The sequence below is a fragment of the Rattus norvegicus genome, chromosome 2 (genome assembly GCF_021556685.1).
Source record: "Rattus norvegicus strain SHRSP/BbbUtx chromosome 2, alternate assembly SHRSP_T2T, whole genome shotgun sequence".
Classification (NCBI taxonomy): Eukaryota; Metazoa; Chordata; class Mammalia; order Rodentia; family Muridae; genus Rattus; species Rattus norvegicus.
The window spans coordinates 154,488,530-154,507,213 of NC_141535.1; the positions used below are offsets into that span (position 1 = coordinate 154,488,530).

The 18,684-nt window shown below is 47.2% G+C and overlaps 1 protein-coding gene across 9 annotated transcripts in view; it reads left to right on the forward strand.

Annotated features, from left to right (window-relative positions):
* The window catches only part of Schip1 (schwannomin interacting protein 1), a 775,862-nt gene that overhangs the window by 629,375 nt on the left and 127,803 nt on the right, over window positions 1-18,684 (forward strand). For 6 of the 9 annotated variants that reach the window (XM_087619480.1, XM_087619478.1, NM_001100666.1 and 3 more), the window contains 1 exon segment: window positions 14,968-15,654. In XM_087619480.1, the coding sequence (XP_087475606.1) occupies window positions 14,968-15,654 (687 nt within the window). 9 annotated transcript variants of the gene reach the window in all.

Sequence of the window (18,684 nt, forward strand, 5' to 3'; positions counted from 1 at the left end):
AATTAAGGGGAAATACTTTCCCTTCTCATCCTGCCTGCCAGAGTGGCAAGATCCAAGTGCCACCTCCCTCTGTCTAGAAGTGAGTCTCATATTGAAAATGGAAGGAATTCTCCTACAAGGCAGCCCTTAGGTGGCAGCCTGCAGAGCATCAGAGCACACGGAAGTGGTTGTGGTACAACCCGGCACCAGGTGGGCAGCACGCCCTTGGCTACCCTGCCTGGTATTACTCTGCAGTCACACTGAACTTCAGATAGCTCATTTTTCTTATCCCTGGCTTAGCCAAGTTCCCTGCTTTTGGTTTCTCTGATCTTTCTGCTAAAATCAATCTCGTCTAATTATCTTCTGTTCCATTTCTTTGAACCCCTTCCAGTCGCTTCCATTTCTCGAGTGTTTACCATAGAATCTGGGTGAGGTTCCGGCTGAGTCAGGTGGAGGCAGCCGCTTACCTCTTTAAGGAGCTAAGATGCTTTGCCAAGGAGCCCTCTGCTTGAGTGCAGAGTAAGCCTGCTGCACAGGTGGCACGCAGCAAGTACTACCCATGGGAGGAATCCATGCAATCGCTTTTAAACGGCTGGTACATTCCAACCGGCATTCAATATACTTCCCATCCCACCCTCTGCTCGGGACTCTTTCTGCTCTTGGTTTTTTTGTTTGTTTGTCCTTAGTCTAATAGTTATATCAATGATTAATTCTTTGACAGTTTGTGCATTTAGAAACGTTAAAATTCCTTTGATTTCTACCCACATATTTAATTAATTTAATTCATGTGATAGAATTTGACAGATTAACATTATGTATGAATTACTCTCTTTTATTCCTTTCTGGAAATTACTCCTAATCACATTAATATTCTCTTATTTTTGAATTCTATAGAGTGGAATTGGCCTTGGTGGTGGTTACTTTTCGGTTAGTGAGTTATAGAGCAAGATCCGTGCTACTTGCATTGCAACATGGGTTTGGGCTGAGAAGATGGAAAATCAGTGTCTTAAAATGGCATTATTTGGAACTCCCTTGCAAATAACCCAGTGGGCCGAGTGAGGTGGGGGCTCTGAGGAAGTGGATTGCACTGGAGTTGCCGAGGTTGGGGGAGAGCTACGTGGAGCTCATCCTGCAAGTGTTCCCATATTTTAAAAAATGTTTTAAAAGACTCTTTTGAAGGCACAGAAATAGTATAAAGAGGCTGAAGTAGAGCAGATCCCTCTGAATTGTTGGAGAACTTACAGACGGTAGGCCTCTGTTACCTCTTCCCCTGGTCACTGAACGTGGGAGGGCTTCGGCAACCTTTGCTTACTTCAAGATTCAGTTCAAGCATCTCTTTTCTTTTGAGGGTTCTCTGCACCACCCACAGTGAGTTTAATGCCTCTCTGGCATGTTTGTATACAGCACTCTTTGATAATGCCTCCCCTGAGGCTTAGAACCCTGACTGTAGTCTCTGGCATCCTCATTGGCTCTAATGGTTGACATCCCTGTTGATGGTAATTGCTGGCATCCTTTTTCCTTCCTAGTTCTCTGAGCTCTTGGGCCTCTTTCAATTCTCTCTCCAGAATCTGGTGCCTGACACATAGGCATCTGGATAAATAAACAACAAAATAACCATAAGATTGCGTGAATGCCTACTATGTTATCTCCTTGAGGCTGTAGCTTCCCAAGCAAGGACCTGCTGACTCTCCATCTTCTACCTTTTGTCATTCTGCTTCAGCCACAGGAGGACCCGGCTACCAGTTGTCCCTTCTAAATCCTTCTCGTTTGGTGTTTCAACCAATGACCATGTTCTACAGAGTGATGCTCATGTCGTTAAGGATACTCGATGTGTGTTTTGATTGTCTTCTATTCATATTCATACATATATACACATACATACATAAATACAGACATACTTTGGGAAGAGGAATTAGTGCATCAAACTTGTGATTTCACAGAGAATATTATTTAGGATAAAACAAAGGTAGGTAGTGCTGTGTTAGCCAGCCTTACCCAGCCTCATAAATCAGGCACGGAATGCTCAGGTGTGATCACAGATGCTCCAAGCTCTGTAACTGAACTCTGGGCCACGCCTGGTAGAAGCTGAAAGCAAACCCACGCACATACTGAAATGTCACTTTCCGTAACTGCAAAGTATAGCGGCATACACTTTATAATGAGACAGCTTCTCTTAGAACCCAAGTTACTTTGAACTCAATATGCAGCCGAGCCTGGCCTTGAACTCCTTCCTGGTCTTCCAGCTTCTATCTTCCAAAGGCTGGGATCACAGGCTTGTGCTACCATACCTGGCACTGCATGTAAACAGAACTCTAACATGAAATGGTTTCATGTGTTCAGAGCTGTCCACCCACATCATCACATAAGCTCAGAGTTTTAGTGTGAGTTAATCTAAAAGCTGGCAGATTGTGCCAGAGACGTGAATTCTTATCTTGGTCAGTGATAATCCAGCAAGAGAGCCTGTTGTCGATGCTTCTGCTTAATGGGTTGTGTTTCTCAAGTGATATGTTTGCCCATTTATTTATAAAAGGTTGTTAATAATACTGCTTATGTAAAATTCACCATTTCATCAAGTCTAATGTGTTACTGATATGTAAAGGATGTCATTATTTTAGGTGCCATTAAGAAAAGCAATGGAGCTGGAGAGGTGGCTCCATGGTGAGAACACATATTGCTCTTCCCAAGGACCTCAGCTCAAATCCCAGCATGCACTTCAAGCAGCTCACTACTGCCTATAATTCTAGCCTCATGGGGTCTAACACCACCATCTTTTGGCCTCTGTGGCACTGACATTCACATGCACTTACCCACGCTACTCCTTGTCCCACATACACCAAATTTTGAAAACAGAACAGCAGTGGCCTGGGTTGGGGGTGCCCTACAGGCAGAGAACTTGTGTGAGGCCTTAGGCTTAATCCCCAGCACTGCTGGACAACATTTCTATTTATCGATCATAATTTCAAGAGCTGTGGTTCAGTATTAGATCTAAGTCGAGCACTGTAATAAAACAATGGCAGGGCTGGGGAGATGGCTTAGTGGTTAAGAGCACTGACTGATCTTCCGGAGATCCTGAGTTCAATTCCCAGCAACCACATGATGGCTCATAGCCATCTGTAATGAGATCCAATGCACTCTTCTGTTGTGTATGAGGACAGCTACAGTGTGCTCATATATATACTCATATATATATATATATATATATATATAATAAATCTTTAAAAAAGTAATAAAAATGGCAAGATGCCATTGATCGCAAGATACTTAATATCTAAAGTGTGGCTTAAAATTGATGAAATAAGAGCCTGCATGCCACTTCTCCTTTAGCAAAAAGATATTTGTATTCTATTGATAACAGTTATATAGGAAGGGGGGCAGTTTTGGGGTTGAGACAAGGCTTCCCTGTGTAATTAGCTATCCTGGAACTATCTTTGTAGAATAGGCTTTGAATTCTCAGAGATCCTCTGGCCTCTGAGTCCCAAGTGCTGGTATTAAAGGTGTGCACCACCACACCCAGCTCTGAGTTTAATTATAAAATGAGCCAGCTTTAAGAAAACTATGATACAGCAGGACCCCAGCAGTGGAGTACAGGTCTTGGCCTAACTGCTGTTTAGATCCATGTGCTTCAGAGCTCCAACTGCTCCATGGTGCGTGAGAGAATAATTTGAGTTGAGGAGTATAACTATACAAAGAAAGTTCTAGAAAGTAGACTCTTTATATATTCTAGAACAATCCAGACTTGCCTCTATTTAAAAAGCAGCATATTCAGAGACTCGTTTTGTTTTGAATTCATTCTCTGACAAGGAAGGGAAAGTGATCCTTTTTAATTTTAAAAATTGATTAATTATTAAAGAAAACTGGCTAACCAAATATTTGGTTTCTGGGATTATCAGATCAAATCATGGTTGCCGTCTTTTCTTATAATAGATTTGCCACTTGGAATAGATTAGTGAGAAACTTCTATCACAACATATTTCACTGGGAAAGTGTGAGAAGTGGATGCTGTCCTATTCCTGGACTAAGCGAAGGGAGGAGAATGGCTTTGGTGGCGTTTGGGAAGCCGCAGCGTTCATTAGGGCTTTCTAGCCAGTACATGGATGTCTGCTTCTCAGCCTCCTAGCTTCTACCACACTCAGCCATGCCTTCAAGGGCAGGACGCAGTGGCAGCATTTCTCAGAGAGTTCAACAGCATCCCTTGTTTTAATCTGCACTTCTTCTTGAAGGTTACTGTGAGTCGTTAGCCCCAGTGCAACAGAGCAGGAGGTCACAAGTCACCCAGGCTCTGCTGCATGCACATAGCCGGCTGTTTGAGAATTCCCTGAGAAGGTTCTAATGTAGGTGTAGTTGAAAGAGAAGTGGAATGCAGATGCATATCCTAATAAAGGGATTCTTCGTAGTCAGCAGATATTCACATAATAATTGAGCATCAGTGAACCTGCTACAGTAGAGTACAATGTAAAGGTCTCTGGAAATCATATATAGGCCATTGGCTATTAGTGTAATTTTAAAAATATAATCAGTAACAATTAACAAAGCCCATAATATGTCTGCAGCTGTTTCTGCTCGCTGGTACTAATGATGCTAGAAACTGTTCTAAATGGTAATGCCTCTCTCTTCTAAATTCTTTGTTTATGGGTTCTCTTTCGGAATAACTTTAGAAGGAGTATTTTTCTGATATTTTAAAAATTCATTAGCATTGTACACTAAATTTTAAAATTTAGACATAGAAAAATAAATTTATAAGAATACCCAAGTCCAAGAATTTGTCTCTAAGCAAACCCACTGGTCAAAATGGTCAAATATCAAGGAAAATGGAGGTGGGGTGACTTGGGCTGGGAAGCTAGATCCAAAGGTAAAGAGCTTGCTGGACAAACATGAGGACTTGCGTTCAGATCCTCAGAACACACTTAAAATTGCCCAGACTGCGGGTACATGTAGACCCAATGCTTTGGGGATGGCTTGTGGAAAACAGGGAGATCAAAGGCTTCCCTGGCCAACCAGTCTAGTCAGAACAGTGACTGTCTCAAAAACTAAGGTGTAGAGTGATAGAAAATGCTGGAAGTTGACCTCTGGCTTTGATATAAGCATGCACAGTGCGTATGCACGCGCGCGCGCATGCACACACACACACACACACACACACACACACACACACACACCACAGACACTAAGACAAGTCATTTATCATGTATGTCTGTATGCATGTGTGTGTGTGTGTGTGTGTGTGTGTGTATGTGTGTGTGCATGGAGAGAGAGAGAGGGAGAGAGAGAGAGAGAGAGACAGAGACAGAGACAGAGAGAGAGAGACTGAGAGACTGTGTCTCACTATGTAGCTCTGGCTGTCCTGGTATTTGTTGTGTAGACCAAGCTGGCCTCAACCTTGTGAGACTGGCCTGTCTCTGCCTCTAGAGTGCTGAGATTATGCCCAGCCTTTGTCTTGGAGTCTTAATGTCAGGTTCTGCAGGGGTTGGGTGCAGGCCATCTGCTGAGAGACAGTAAAGGAGGAGATGATAAGTGGATGGTATAATCAGAAATCTGCTTCTACAGATTCTGCACAGAATAGACTTTGTCCTCGAAGAGACCTGTGAGTCCTGTGGCCAAGCATGCATAGCAGCTGGGGAGGCATCCAGGCCTCCTTAAAGCAAAAGTAGCTCATGTAATTCCATTTGGTGGTGTGAGCGGAAGGGAGGGGCCAGAATGGCTTCCATATTTGTACCATGAACAACAGAGTAGAATGTTATCAAGGTATAGGATTTGCCCCCGTGAAATCCCAAACCTTAGCATTATAGAAAAAAGATGAAAAGATTTTCACTTAAATGTTTTTCTTTAACTTTTTCATTAGCTTTTAGCCTGGAAAGTTAAAATGCCAACTCTGTGGCATATTTGCATAGAATCAATTTTCCATTAAAAATACATAAGCTTTTAAGATATTGCTCTTTTTGACCTTTTCCTCTTAGTCAGCTTCCTGCAGAAAATAGATGAATTCCCTCATTCCGTTTTCTTCTTTCGTCTTTCTGTCTTTTTTTTTCTTTTGTACGATGGAGCAAGCCCAGAGCTTCATAATGCTATTATTTGACTAACTCCAATCCAGATCTTATATTAGCTTTTTATTGGTTTGCTTTTTCATGCATTTAGGTGTTTTGCTAGTTCGTGGATCTGTGTACCACATATGTGCAATGCCCCTGGAGACCAGAAGAGTGCATCAGGTTCGCTGGGACAGAGGGTTGGGAGGCACCATTGTGAGTGCTAAGAATCAAACCCATGTCCTCTTAACTACTAAGATATCTCTCCACCCTCTGTTATTTGTTTTAATAGAAGTAACTATTGTCTGGCATTGTGCTCCATGCCTCTATCCCCAACACTGTGAGGAAAGTGGATCTCTGTGAGTTTGAGGCCAGCCTATTCTACATAATGAGTTCTAGACCAGCCAGGGCTGTTACATGTGAGACCTTTTCTGACAAAAAAGAAGTAATTATACTTTTGCTTGTGACTTTTGTGAATTAATCTATTACTCCACCCATTAGAAGTCTCTTATCTTTTCTGTGATTTTCAAGTTTACCACATGCTGCTTTCATTGAGCCACTTTTCTTGGAATATTCTGGAATTTGTTTAGAGTAATCATCTTTCAACTTACAGAGCAATGCCACCAAATGTACATACCTTCCTCTGATGAAGCTTTGGGTGAATTTGGATAAAATGAACATCTTTCGAAAGTTTACTTAAACCTTGACAATTACCTTTTACTTTGGCTGGGGCATGTGGAATGTGAAAAGTTAGTGTTCAGTTAGGACAGGATAGCAGGGATGAAGCAGGATCTCTAGGAGAGACAGCAGGGATGGAGCAGGACCTCCATCTGCATGAGACAGCAGGGATAATGCTGGACCATCCATCCATACAGGGTAGCAGGGATGGAGGAGGACCATTCACACAAGACTTATAAGATGCCACTTCTTCAGCTCTGACTGCAGACTTAAATTGTGGGTGGCTAGAGCTAAGAACTGTGAAGTTCAAGGGATGGTACAGAGAAGGGTAAAGAAAGAAGCTGTGAAGCTGCTTTTGGATTTGAATTTGAACTTAACAATGATGCGTGAGTGCCCTGGCCCTCTCTGCTGCCCCTAGTGTCCACTCTGTGTATTGCCTGATTCTAGCAGGCATCTGAGTGAATGGGTGAGCATATGGATGAAGCCTTAGCAGTTTCTAGACTCAGACAGTTTCATACAGTTTCCATTTCACAAGAATGCTATTGGGCCAGAGAGTTGCATGGACCACCTTGTCCACGAATGCGGAACTGTTCAGAGTCAGGGCTAATGCTCTTGGAAAAGCGCCTTCCTGCTCCACAAGCTGTGTCCCTGTGTATGGCATTGGCAGTGGCACCAACCAAGTCATACCACGAGGTGACCAGAACAGAATTCTCACATCTCCAAGCCTCCCACAAAGATGCCCTTTGGCAAGCACAAGACAAAAACACAAGACATAGGGCCTCCAAGGCAGCTTTTCACTAACTGGGGTCAAATGATACAAGTTCTGAGCCTATCGCTAGGAGGCTACTGTGAGGCCTTGGAGTGAGTGCACCTGTAACTGTCCCTGGATCGTCCTTAATAATCGTCTGAGTTATACTTTCAGCAAAGCTCAAAAACATTAGCCCAGGTTGTTTAAGAATGTGGAAGATGACAGAAAACTCCCACAAGAGGAAAGTTTGAGCAGTTGACATAGTTGTTTCAATCTAAGGTATGACCTTATTAGAAGTTTAGCACGCTCCCTTTCTTGTTCTTGTCAAAGGAGAGCAAGACGGAAGCATAATGGAATCCCAGTGTGGCCTCTGGATACTGCCGTCCATATTGTGCACTGCACGTTCCTGGAGGGCACAGCTCACATTGCTCTCTGTAGGCATAGTGTCAAAGGGTCCCACCCATAGGATCTACTGTACAGGTGTGGGCCTGATGGACATCGCTATGTGACCTTTCTCTGATAAAAAACACTATCTTTGCTGCCCTTAGCCTTTTGGATCTCTAATGCCTACAAACCATGCAGGGTTATCTTCATCATGAACGTACATTGTCCCCCATTCCTGTAAATATCAAAGCCGTTAGTCTCGGGGTCCTGGGGTCAGGTTTGGAAAACCCATGACTGGGTCTATTTTGTAAGCATTATTTGGGCTGGCTGCAGTCCTTGGAGAATGTATACTGTACAATCGCATCATCTGATGGAAAAATCAAAACCTCTAAGATGTTTTCCTATTTCCTTTATTTACTCTAATTATTGGTGTGAGGTGAGTGGGAGAGTGCGATGATATATGTGTGGAAGTCAGAGGACAACTTTGTGGAGTTGGTTCTCTCCTTCCACCTCTATGGGAGCCAACACAGGCTGCCCGGCTTACACAGCAAATCCCTATACCTGATGAGCCATCTTTTGCTGGCCCAAGAGACAACTTTTAAATAGACATTTCTATTAAAATATAGCACTATCAATGGTGGAGAGAAAATATAGTCTTAGATATACTAATGATCCATCTCTATAATGTATACATGGAAAAGTTACAGAGTGAAAACTGACTCAGTGGTGGTTCCATGTACACAAGAGAACCTGCTAGCAGGTATACCTGTTAATGTATGTGTACACCGGTTAGCAGACATATATATTAATGCAGGAAATGAACTTGGTATCTTTTAAAAAACTTTATTGATTCTTTGTGAATTTCACATATTGTACCCCAATCCCACTCATCTCCCTGTTCCCTTCAAATCATCCTTTGCTCTTGCAATCCCCCCAACAAGGAAAATAAAATAGAATAAAAAAAAATTCTTGTTGTAGAAGCCGTGGTGTGTCACACTGTATACCCTTTTGTCCACACATCTTTACTTGCAAATGTTCATTGCAATGAGTCACTGGCTTGTTTGGAAGCCTCTGACTTCTGCTATATCATCAATACTGCATTTTCACTGGGGCTCCTCTTAGATAACCTGTCGTTGCCCAGTGTCATGGAGATCCTGCAGCTTTGGATCTTCACAACTGACCCTTTTGGTGCTCCAGCAGATCATACATGGGGGTAGATGTTGGGGTAGGTCAACTCAGAGCCCTGGATCTGAGCTGGGAGGTAGCTGAGTTGGTCAACTTGACCGCTGTACAGGGGCTGATTCACCTAATGCTGCAGCCAGCAAGGACCCAGTCAGCAATCTGCTCTCTGTGTTCTCATGGCCAGCTCACCTGTGCTGCATGGGTGAGGTGCAAGGCCCACTCTCCTGGGGGCCAGCTCTCCTGCTGCTGTCATGACTTTAGGGCCAGCTCTCCAGCCTACTGCCTGTCACAATGAGAGGCAAAGGGGTAGGGCTGGGGCAGAAACATGGCTTCTTTTGATAAGGGAAGTGATTGAAAGACTGAGAGACATTTCTGCATCCCACTTCCAATTTTTTCTAGGATGAAATCCATAGGGTCTCTAGACTGGAAGAAGCTGGTTTTCTTCCAGACATTTAACCAACCCCTGCTACTTGCCAAATGCCTTCGACAGACAGTCCACCCCCTTTCATCGGCACACTGTGGTCATAAAGTTGTTTAGAGACTGAGCTGGAAACAAGGCCCAGATGTTCTACATCTAGGACACTTCGTCCTACAGAGCTGTTCAATGTCCCCAGAGCTACACACAGGTGATGAAGCAGCAGAACATCTGTGTCCAGTGTGTGACTTGCATGGACTTCACACCATAAAGATGGAATAAACCGCGGGCGCCAGCCAACTCCCTGTCAGTACACCAGCCACAAAGTAAAGGAAGTTCAGTGTAAGGGCTAATTAGTTCACAACTAGCTTAGAGAATCTTTGGCAAATAATCCTTCCCCAGTCACACCCATTAAAACACATGGATTTCAAGCAGGTGCTTTCTCAGACACTGCCTTCACAAATCAAAATCCTGGAGACAGCACTAGCCCTGAGGGACATGGCCATCTCAGCCACTGTTTTATTGTGGATCCAGTTTCCTCCCTGAGACAAATAAATACCCAAGCCGACCTTAAAGGGATTTTGCCTGGGGCGGGGGGGGGGGAGGGGGACTTGACACATTAGCCTTAGCGGCAGCAACATATTTGCTTTCCTGAAATGTCTATACTTTTCCTTTAAAACGTGTTTGTTTGTTTTTCAAGGCAGGGTTTCTCTGTGTAGCTCTGGCTGTCCTGGAACTTGCTCCATAGACCAGGATGGCCCCAAACTCAGAGATCTGCCTGCTGGGATCACTACCTGGCAGCATTTAAGGAAAAAAAAGATTATTTTATTATGTATACAAGTGCTCTATTTGCATGCATGCCTTCATGACAGAAGAGGGCATCAGACCCCATTATAAATGACCCTGAGCTACTATGTGGGTGCTGGAAATTGAACTCAGGACCTCCAGAAGAACACCCAGAGCTCTTAACCACTGAGCCATTTTTCCAGCCCCACCCATCAACATTTTTTTTATTTGTTTATTTGTATAAATGTTTTGCCTGCACATATATATGTGTACCTCAGACATAACATGCTCTTGAAGGCCAGAAGTGGGTGTCTGGAGTTTAAGATACTGTGAGCAACCATGTGGATGCTGAAAAGGAAACACATCTCTCCAGCCCCCCTATACTCTTCCTTTTACAACTAAGAGGCCAAGCACAGACATAAATACTGTTCACACAGGGATTCCAAGTAGGAGACAGAGCTAGCCTGAGGATTCTGCAAGGAGACCCTTTCTGACATCCCCCCCACCCCCCCCCCAGTAAGTTGACTCACATGGGGCCAAGATCTACTGACCTTGTAGATGAGAGAATTAGAATAGAAATTCTAAACCCAAACTACCCAGTGTCAAGTCCTGGCTCAGCGCCTACTTTACAAGTTTGTGACATTGGGCAAATTACTTAATATCGCCATCCTTGACCTCTTCCCGTGCAAATGGGTAGGAAATAGTTTCCTCACAGAAATCTTGAGGACCAAATGAAAGTTAGAACGTATTAATAACTGAGACAAAGGTCTGTCAAGCCTTTACTCCTTTCATAGCCTCACTGTTCAGAGTATTTTCTTTCCCACCCCAGAATCCCACTCCACTCAAGGATTTTCAAATCACCATAGTAAGGTATAAAGATACAGCTACACTTTGTTTCACATGAGTTAGAACAAAGATTTTTGAGACTGGAACCCAGATGGTTGAGGCCAAGGATAAGCCTGAAGGCCTGAAACTCAGGCTTCCTCCTTTGGATTGTCTGAGCCTGTATCACTGTCTGGTTTCAGGCTGTTTGGGGGATCGAACTCAGGGCCTCTGGTATGCTAGATCATCCTTCTAACCACTGAACTACACCTCTAGCACCCTAGAATAGGATACTCACAAAATAAGGGTTTCACGAAACGTATTTGTTTTTATATAGATGTGTTACCGGAGTTCTAATACAAAATGTAATTCTTGCTATGAGGCTACTAGGGAGGCTGATTAAACAGCAGCACTGATAGTATATCTCACAGTACAGTGGATGCCATGGGATCAAAGGACTGTCCTCTGACCCAGGGGAGCAGGAAGCACCCAAACCTTCCAGGAGGAAGTGATTTGTTGGCTGAGATTTACAATAAAGAATGAAAAAGTTGTTCAGAGAAGTTGGAGGTAGTGATGGAACCCTTGTGGAGTTCGGGTGGTCAGGGAGAGAGAGCTGCATTCCTAGGGAGGCTAGGCTTGGCTGTCTGCAATGGTCAGGACCCTTCAGAGTGTAGTACTTGGTGTGAGGGCAGTTGGTGCTCAAAAGGGACTCTTAATCTAGGCAGAAATGACAACACTGGATTGACAGGGAAGGTTCTTGAAATAGGCCTCTCCTCTTGCCCTACATTTCTGATGTCTGATTCACAGCGGTTTGGGGGCATAGATCTAAGGAAGAAAGCAGCAAATTAACTGGAGAGAAGCTTCCCTAAAGAGGAAGAAGTCTGGACTTTTGGATCATTTTGCAAATCATTTTCAGCATCCTGCTGGCCCTAGCCGCTCACTACTGCAGCCCTCAAGTTGGTAGGTCTTCCTGTTCCGAAGTGGGAGTGTTCTTGGCAGGGGACTGGAGGGAAGCATGGAAACAGAATGGTAACCAGGCTGGCCAAACACTTACCATGGTTCGTGGAGGAAAATGAGACTTGGCACTTCCCATCGGATCCAGATCGTCTGGTCAGGAAACAATGTGAAAGTACAGATAATGCCGAGATGTTTGTAGTTGGTTTTGAAACGCCATGCATTCCTGGCAGTGCACTTACCTTGCCAACTGTTTCGTTTAGGCTTCGTCTTACATTTCCTGATCACCAAGCAGCTGAGGCGTTAGTGTGCCAGCTGTGCGGGTGGGTGGCTCGGGAGGTCCTGGTGCTTAAAAACTGGGCCGTCACTATGGTGTTCCTGTCACCCGAGCTGATCCATATTTGTTTACCTGCATCTGCCACAGAGTATGTAGCTCTGTGTATGCTTGTGTACTGTATGCACGTGTGTATACATACGCATGTAGGTATACCTGCCCGTGCAGAAACGTGGGAGGCCAGATTCGCCTTCAGCTTATGTTGAGATCTTTTTCTTGAGATAGGGTCTCTCTCTCTCTCTCTGAACCTAGAGCTTGCAACTTGGGGTAGCCTGATTCCCTCTATCTGGGATCCTCCCGTCTCTGCGGCCATTTCTAGCATGTTGGGGTTACAGGTAGCACCCAGATCCTGGCTTCTACAGAAGACACTTTACTCACTAAGCCACTTCTCCAGCCCTTTAGGTAGACTTGTCATTGTCCCATGGTGATCTTCTGAGCAATATTTCCCATCTAAGACACAGAACACAGGGCCACCTCCATACCTCTCAGTGGCAGCCAGTACTCGACTGCAACCTCACATCAAAACATATTTGAGGCACCAAGCAGGTTGTTTACAGATGTTCATATGAATTGTATTTTAAGTCCTAACCAGTCCCTTTCGACTCTAGCGCTGGACAGACCAGAGGCCTCTTTTCCTGTTATTCACAGGATTGCTGCTTCCAGACAAGTTAAAAAGGTGTGATAACCTTTCCTGGCCAGGAACTTACCAAAGAGGAAATCACTGAGACAAAGTGTTTCTGCACCAAGTCCCCTACAAGAGCCCTGCTGGCCGGGTGGCAGCCACTCCCTACCCAGGAATCCCAAGCATGCCTCTGCTCCTCCATTTGGAGGGTGCCAAGCAAGGGCTGGGGTTTGATCCAGACTAGCCCTGCTGGAATAAATTAGTTACAGGCCTAAATCTGGTAGTCCAAGGAAACTCTCCATTTCATTGTGGAGTTTAGCACTCTTCCGTTCTCACCGCAGAGGAGGCATTTCATTTCCTAGCTAACTTCTTACAGGGCAAGACTGTTCAGAGGAAATGTTTAGTCCTTAAAAGGTATTCTGTAGTCCATCCACATTATCCAAGGGAATAGTTTCACTTCATTGAAACTTCTTCCTAAAAAAGGATCGGCAAGTTCTGGTAGCCCGTGTATGGTCTTGGGAGTTTTCCCACAGATTTTTTTTTAATTGAATTCCCTGGAAGAAAATAATCAAGTAAGCAAAGCCAGCCAAGGTACTAGGGGCAGCACCGCTCAGGACCGCCTTTCTCTCTCCTTTACAAACTCCTGGGTCCGTTCGGTAGGAAGGGATGTCTGGCCCCACCTTCAGGATAGATCTCCACCCCACTTCCTGACCTCCACGTTAGATAACAGTCCCTGCTCACACTCCCTCTCCTAGCCATACACACACCTCGCTGAGGTCATCCTCAATGCCGCTGGGAAGGGGAAGGAAACGTGAGCAAAAGCAACAGGTTCCACCCACTGCCTGAACTTGCAAGAGGATACCAGGGCGCGGTGAAGGGAGAGGAAGCGGCAAGGGAGAAGGTGGAAAGGAAATGACAGGGCCTGACCACTGGTCACTTGAGCTCCTACTCGGCCTGTCTATCTGTTTTTGAGGATGTCAGGAGCTCCTTCTCAGGGTCACTTGGCAACTTCCGCGTGGACTGGGAGGTATCAGGTCCGCGCGGCCCTCCGGGAGGCTTCGCTTGGGTAAAGGGCCCAGCCAAGAGGCCTTGAGGTGCGTTCAGCATACAGCCCCCTCCCTAGGGCGCGGCCCTCACCGCGGTGCGGTCTGCAAGCCTAGCGCCGGTACCTCCACCCTCCACCCCCGCCTTTCTCCGCTCTCCCAGCCCGCCTCTAGCTCCAGCCTCCGGCGGGGAAAACCGGGCGAGTGGACTGCGCCGCACCCCGCAGCCTCTGGGCATGCTCCGTGGCGGGACCCGGTCTACGGCCGCCACCGGGAGGGCGCGTCTTCTCTTCCCCAGGGCGGCGGCGCCTGCAGCGACTGTCGCTGAGCCTGGGCCCCCCACACCTTTGGCGGAAGCAAGCGCTGAAGGGTGCCATCCTGCTGGGGCGTGGGCCGACAGCGCCCCCGTGCCCATCTTTCCCGAGAGGGGTTGGCCGAGGAGGCGCGCAGGCGGGATGTGCCCTGCGACTACTGCAGTTCCTTAGAAAGTAAAGCTGAGCTCGCCCGGCGCGGGTCTCCCAGCGGCCGCCGGGAGGGGGCGGGGCGGGGCGGGGCGGGGCCAGATTGGGGGTGGTCCCAGTGCCCCCGCGAGGTGCGAAATCAGATTCTACCTCCTTCTTGGGCCCCGCCCCCAGGGAATCAGAATTCAGTGGGAAAGTGTTTGGGAGAATCCTTGGGGTGGAGTGCCAGGGCGCGCCTGGTGTAAAATGGTTAACACAAAGTCCGCGCGCGCCCCTGGGCTATGAGGGTGAAAAGTGCGCGCCCGTGGCTGCGCACCCCTTTGCTAATTTGCGGGTTAGTTAACCAGAGGAAGTCAACTTGAGCGGGGAGGGGTGGAGGCAGCGCAGGCTGGTGCTGGCTCCAGCCCCAAGGCCTCTCAGGGCCATCGCACCTCACGGCTGGCCGGCGCCGCGCGCGGGGAGGTCGGGGCGGGCAGCGGGCGGCCGGAGCAGCGGGCTCAACCCGGCCACTCACTCTTTCTGCCTCCTCTCCCCCACAGGATTACCGAGAGGATGGGATGGATCTAGGCAGTGACGCCGGCAGCAGCAGCAGCAGCAGCCGCGCCAGCTCACAGTCCAACTCCACCAAAGTGACCCCTTGCTCCGAGTGCAAATCCTCATCGTCGCCGGGGGGCAGCCTGGACTTGGTGTCTGCTCTGGAAGACTATGAAGAGCCCTTCCCGGTCTACCAGAAGAAGGTGATTGATGAGTGGGCTCCGGAGGAGGACGGGGAGGAGGAGGAAGAGGAGGACGATCGAGGGTATCGGGATGACCGCTGCCCGGCCCGGGAGCCGGGGGACGTAAGCGCCAGGATCGGCGGCAGCGGCAGCGGGAACAGGAGCGCCGCCACCACCATGCCTTCCCCGATGCCTAACGGCAACCTCCACCCGCACGACCCCCAAGACCTCAGGCACAATGGCAACCTGGTGATAGCCGGCCGGCCGAACGCCTCCCGGGTTCCCCGGCGACCCATCCAGAAGACCCAGCCTCCAGGAAACCGGCGCGGAGGCCGGAACCGGGCATCTGGGGGGCTCTGCCTTCAGCCTCCGGACGGCGGGATGCGCGTCCCGGAAGAACCCCCTGCGCCCCCAATGGACTGGGAGGCGTTGGAAAAGCATCTGGCTGGGCTGCAGTTCCGGGAGCAGGAGGTGCGAAATCAGGGTCAGGCGAGGACCAACTCCACCTCTGTAAGTTGGCCCGTGTGCGTGCCCACGCGCGCACACCCGCGTACACACCTCGCGCGCAGCCCACACGCCCCTTCTCCGCGCTCTCGCCGGTGGTGGCCCATTCATCCTTTCCCGAGGGTGGGGGCTGGGCCGGAGAGCCTGCCTCCTGTTCCCCTGGGGTACGTTTGCTCTGTCTGTGAGCTGTCTGGGTTTACAGGATGGGCGGAGAGAAGGGAGGGGCAGCCAGAGGGCAGCAGAAAGTCGGGCTAAGGAACCCGCGACTCATTTTGATGGAATTACTTATGGAGACTAGGTTGTGAGTCACTTGCCTGAAAATAAATCTAGGGAGATTTCCTGAGCGAAGTCAGTGCCTGCCGGGGCTATTTCACACTATAATAGTTGTGGCTTTGTCCATCCTGGTGGGTCTTCCAGCGTCGCCCCTCACATCTCTCCCCGAGCCAGGCAGTTCCTGTGCACATGCACGTAGTCGCCTGTCCACACCTCAGATCTGGCAAACGGGTGTGTTCGTTCCATCCCGGCTCCTGGATTTGGATGGATTAAAGACCCTCCTCTGACTTTTCTTCCATGAAACCTGAGCGATTGCTGACCTGGAGGAACTGGCTGAATTGAACTGCCTGGATGAGGGAGGGGGTTGCTGCCTCTGCCTGACTCACTCCCTGTCGGCGAATCCCTTCTTGTTTTGATAAAAGAACCACTTATAGTTCCTTACCGGAGGCTACTGCCTCAATTCTGGAAAAGCCAGACAGGGAGGGGTGCTGGCGTGGAGCGGAAGGAGGGAGAGAAGGAGGGCTGCATCTATAATAAGCTCAGGCAGGTTTCTACTTGTCTCAACATTTTTTCTTTCTTTCTTTCTTTTTCTTTTTCTTTTTTCTTTTTTCTTTTTTCTTTTTTTTTTTTTTTTTTGCTCCTGAGAGGAGAGCAGATAAATGACTTTAAAAGAAAAGCATCATGAATGTAGCTCTCCCTTTTATCACTGTTTGAGATAAAGCAACAGTTGTAATTTGAAATCATTAGCGATATCCCTAAATAGGGCCGAAGGGCACAGTTTAAATGAGCTGCTCTCTGTGTGTGACAGCTGTGTGGCCGTGTAGGAAAATGCTTTGCCTCGTAGGTGTAATTTGGCTACTCTGAGTCTCCCCGGCTCCTGGAAATTGGGTGCATGCACTTCTGACTTCAGGGGTCAGAGCGGTAACAGGGTTTCACAGAAATTGGCACGGTGTCTGTCAGCACCATTGGTTGACAGAACCCACTGGTTAGAGATTCCCTATTAAATTAACACACCCGTGTTAATCCTGGCTGTTTATAAGTTTACCGTGTCACTAGCAGATGTGGAATCTTTCCATTACAGCCAGTGCAGTTCCTTGTAGCCTGCAGTAGGAAGCACCCATTACCCATTAGACTCCCAGGATTGGAGCAGTGATTGAAGATAAGCTGTAACTGGGCTAAGAGTCTGGTGAGGTGTGATAGGGTGGACTGTCTGCCCTCTGGGAACTTGACATTAAAAGGCTTGCCGGACGGACGAACTCTTCACAACCCAGTGCTCACACGTGTTATTTCGGGCAGTCTTTAAAACCTAAGGTACTCTTTCCTGCCTTCCTTCAGCAACGATTTGGAGTTCCTCCTTGTTCCCAGATTCCCCAGGCTCCCAGCTCTTCTAAAAATGTGTGCTCTTGCTATTTTTAGAAGTCATTGCACTTTTTTTATTTTTAAAGAAGTTTAACACACGCGCGCACACACACACACACACACACACACACACACACGTATGTTGCGATACGGGATACACATGTGCCATGGTTCACATGCAGAGGTCAGAGAAAAAGCTTTAGGAGTCTCTTCACCTGGACCCTGGATTAAGCACTGGTCATGAGGTTTGGTAGTGCTCTAATGTGTTCAGCAAATTTTGGTTTGTGTTTGAATAAAGTTATCACTGCATGTTTGCCCAGGATGGTGTTTCCAAACTAAGATATTCATGAAATCACCCAAATACTTAAAAACATCATAGTGCATGCATACACAGTCACAGAAAGCCTGTGAGTTCCATGACTCTCAGTTTTGTGTATGAATTGTATGATCATCTAAGGTTCCTTACTTTGGGTTCCTGTTATAAAAGTTTTGAAAACAGCATTTAAATTCTGTTTATCATTGCCTGGAGCAAGCAACTGTGTGGTCAGGAGCTGGAGAATAGCAAATAACTGGTGTAGAAGGCCCACCTTTGAAGGAGGCAGTCTAGTCTACTGGTGCTGTGCTACTTTTTAGAATGGTGGATGTCAGCACATTACAGGGCTGGGTGCATCCCTGAGCAGGAGGCTGTGAAGTTCAAAAGAGAGGCTGGGTTCTCTACCACATAATCCAAGAGCTGCCTCAAGGATTTGTCCTTGCAGTTCTGTCTTCATTTGCTCTGTTGGTTTGGTTCCTGACTATTCCAGACTCTGTTCAGCTCTCACCAGCTCTGAGAGGTTGGTTATTCCTGCCTACCCTTCCTAAAGCAGAGTAAGAGCCACCCTCCCCTACCCCCATCCTGGCTCGGTTTTCTTAGCACTAGCATAGTCTTGTTTGTAAGTCCCCGCTATTTTGGGTCTCTCAGAGATCTCGGTGAGCTGGTGGTGCAAGCCTTTAATCCCAACACTCTGGGGGCGGAGGCAGGTGGATCTCTGTGAGTTCGAAGCTAGCCTGGTCTATAGAGCAAGTTCCAGCCAGGACAGCCAAAGCTACACAGAGAAACCCTGTTTGGATAACCAGAAAAGGGAGGGGGGCATCTAAGTGAAAGTTCAGGGATCTTAAACTCTGTTTGGTTTGGGTTGGGAAGTGTTTAAGATAATCCTTTTAGGTTTATTTATTGTATTTTATGTGTATTACTGTTTTGCCTGTGATGTATCTATCTGTACTATGAGCATGCCTGGTGCCTGCAGAGGTTAGGAGAGGGCGTGGGATCTCCTTGAACAGGAATTATGGATGGTCGTAAGCTACTGCATTACTTACTTTTCTGAATGGTGTGATAAGCACTGTGGCTGAGGCGACTTCTAGAAG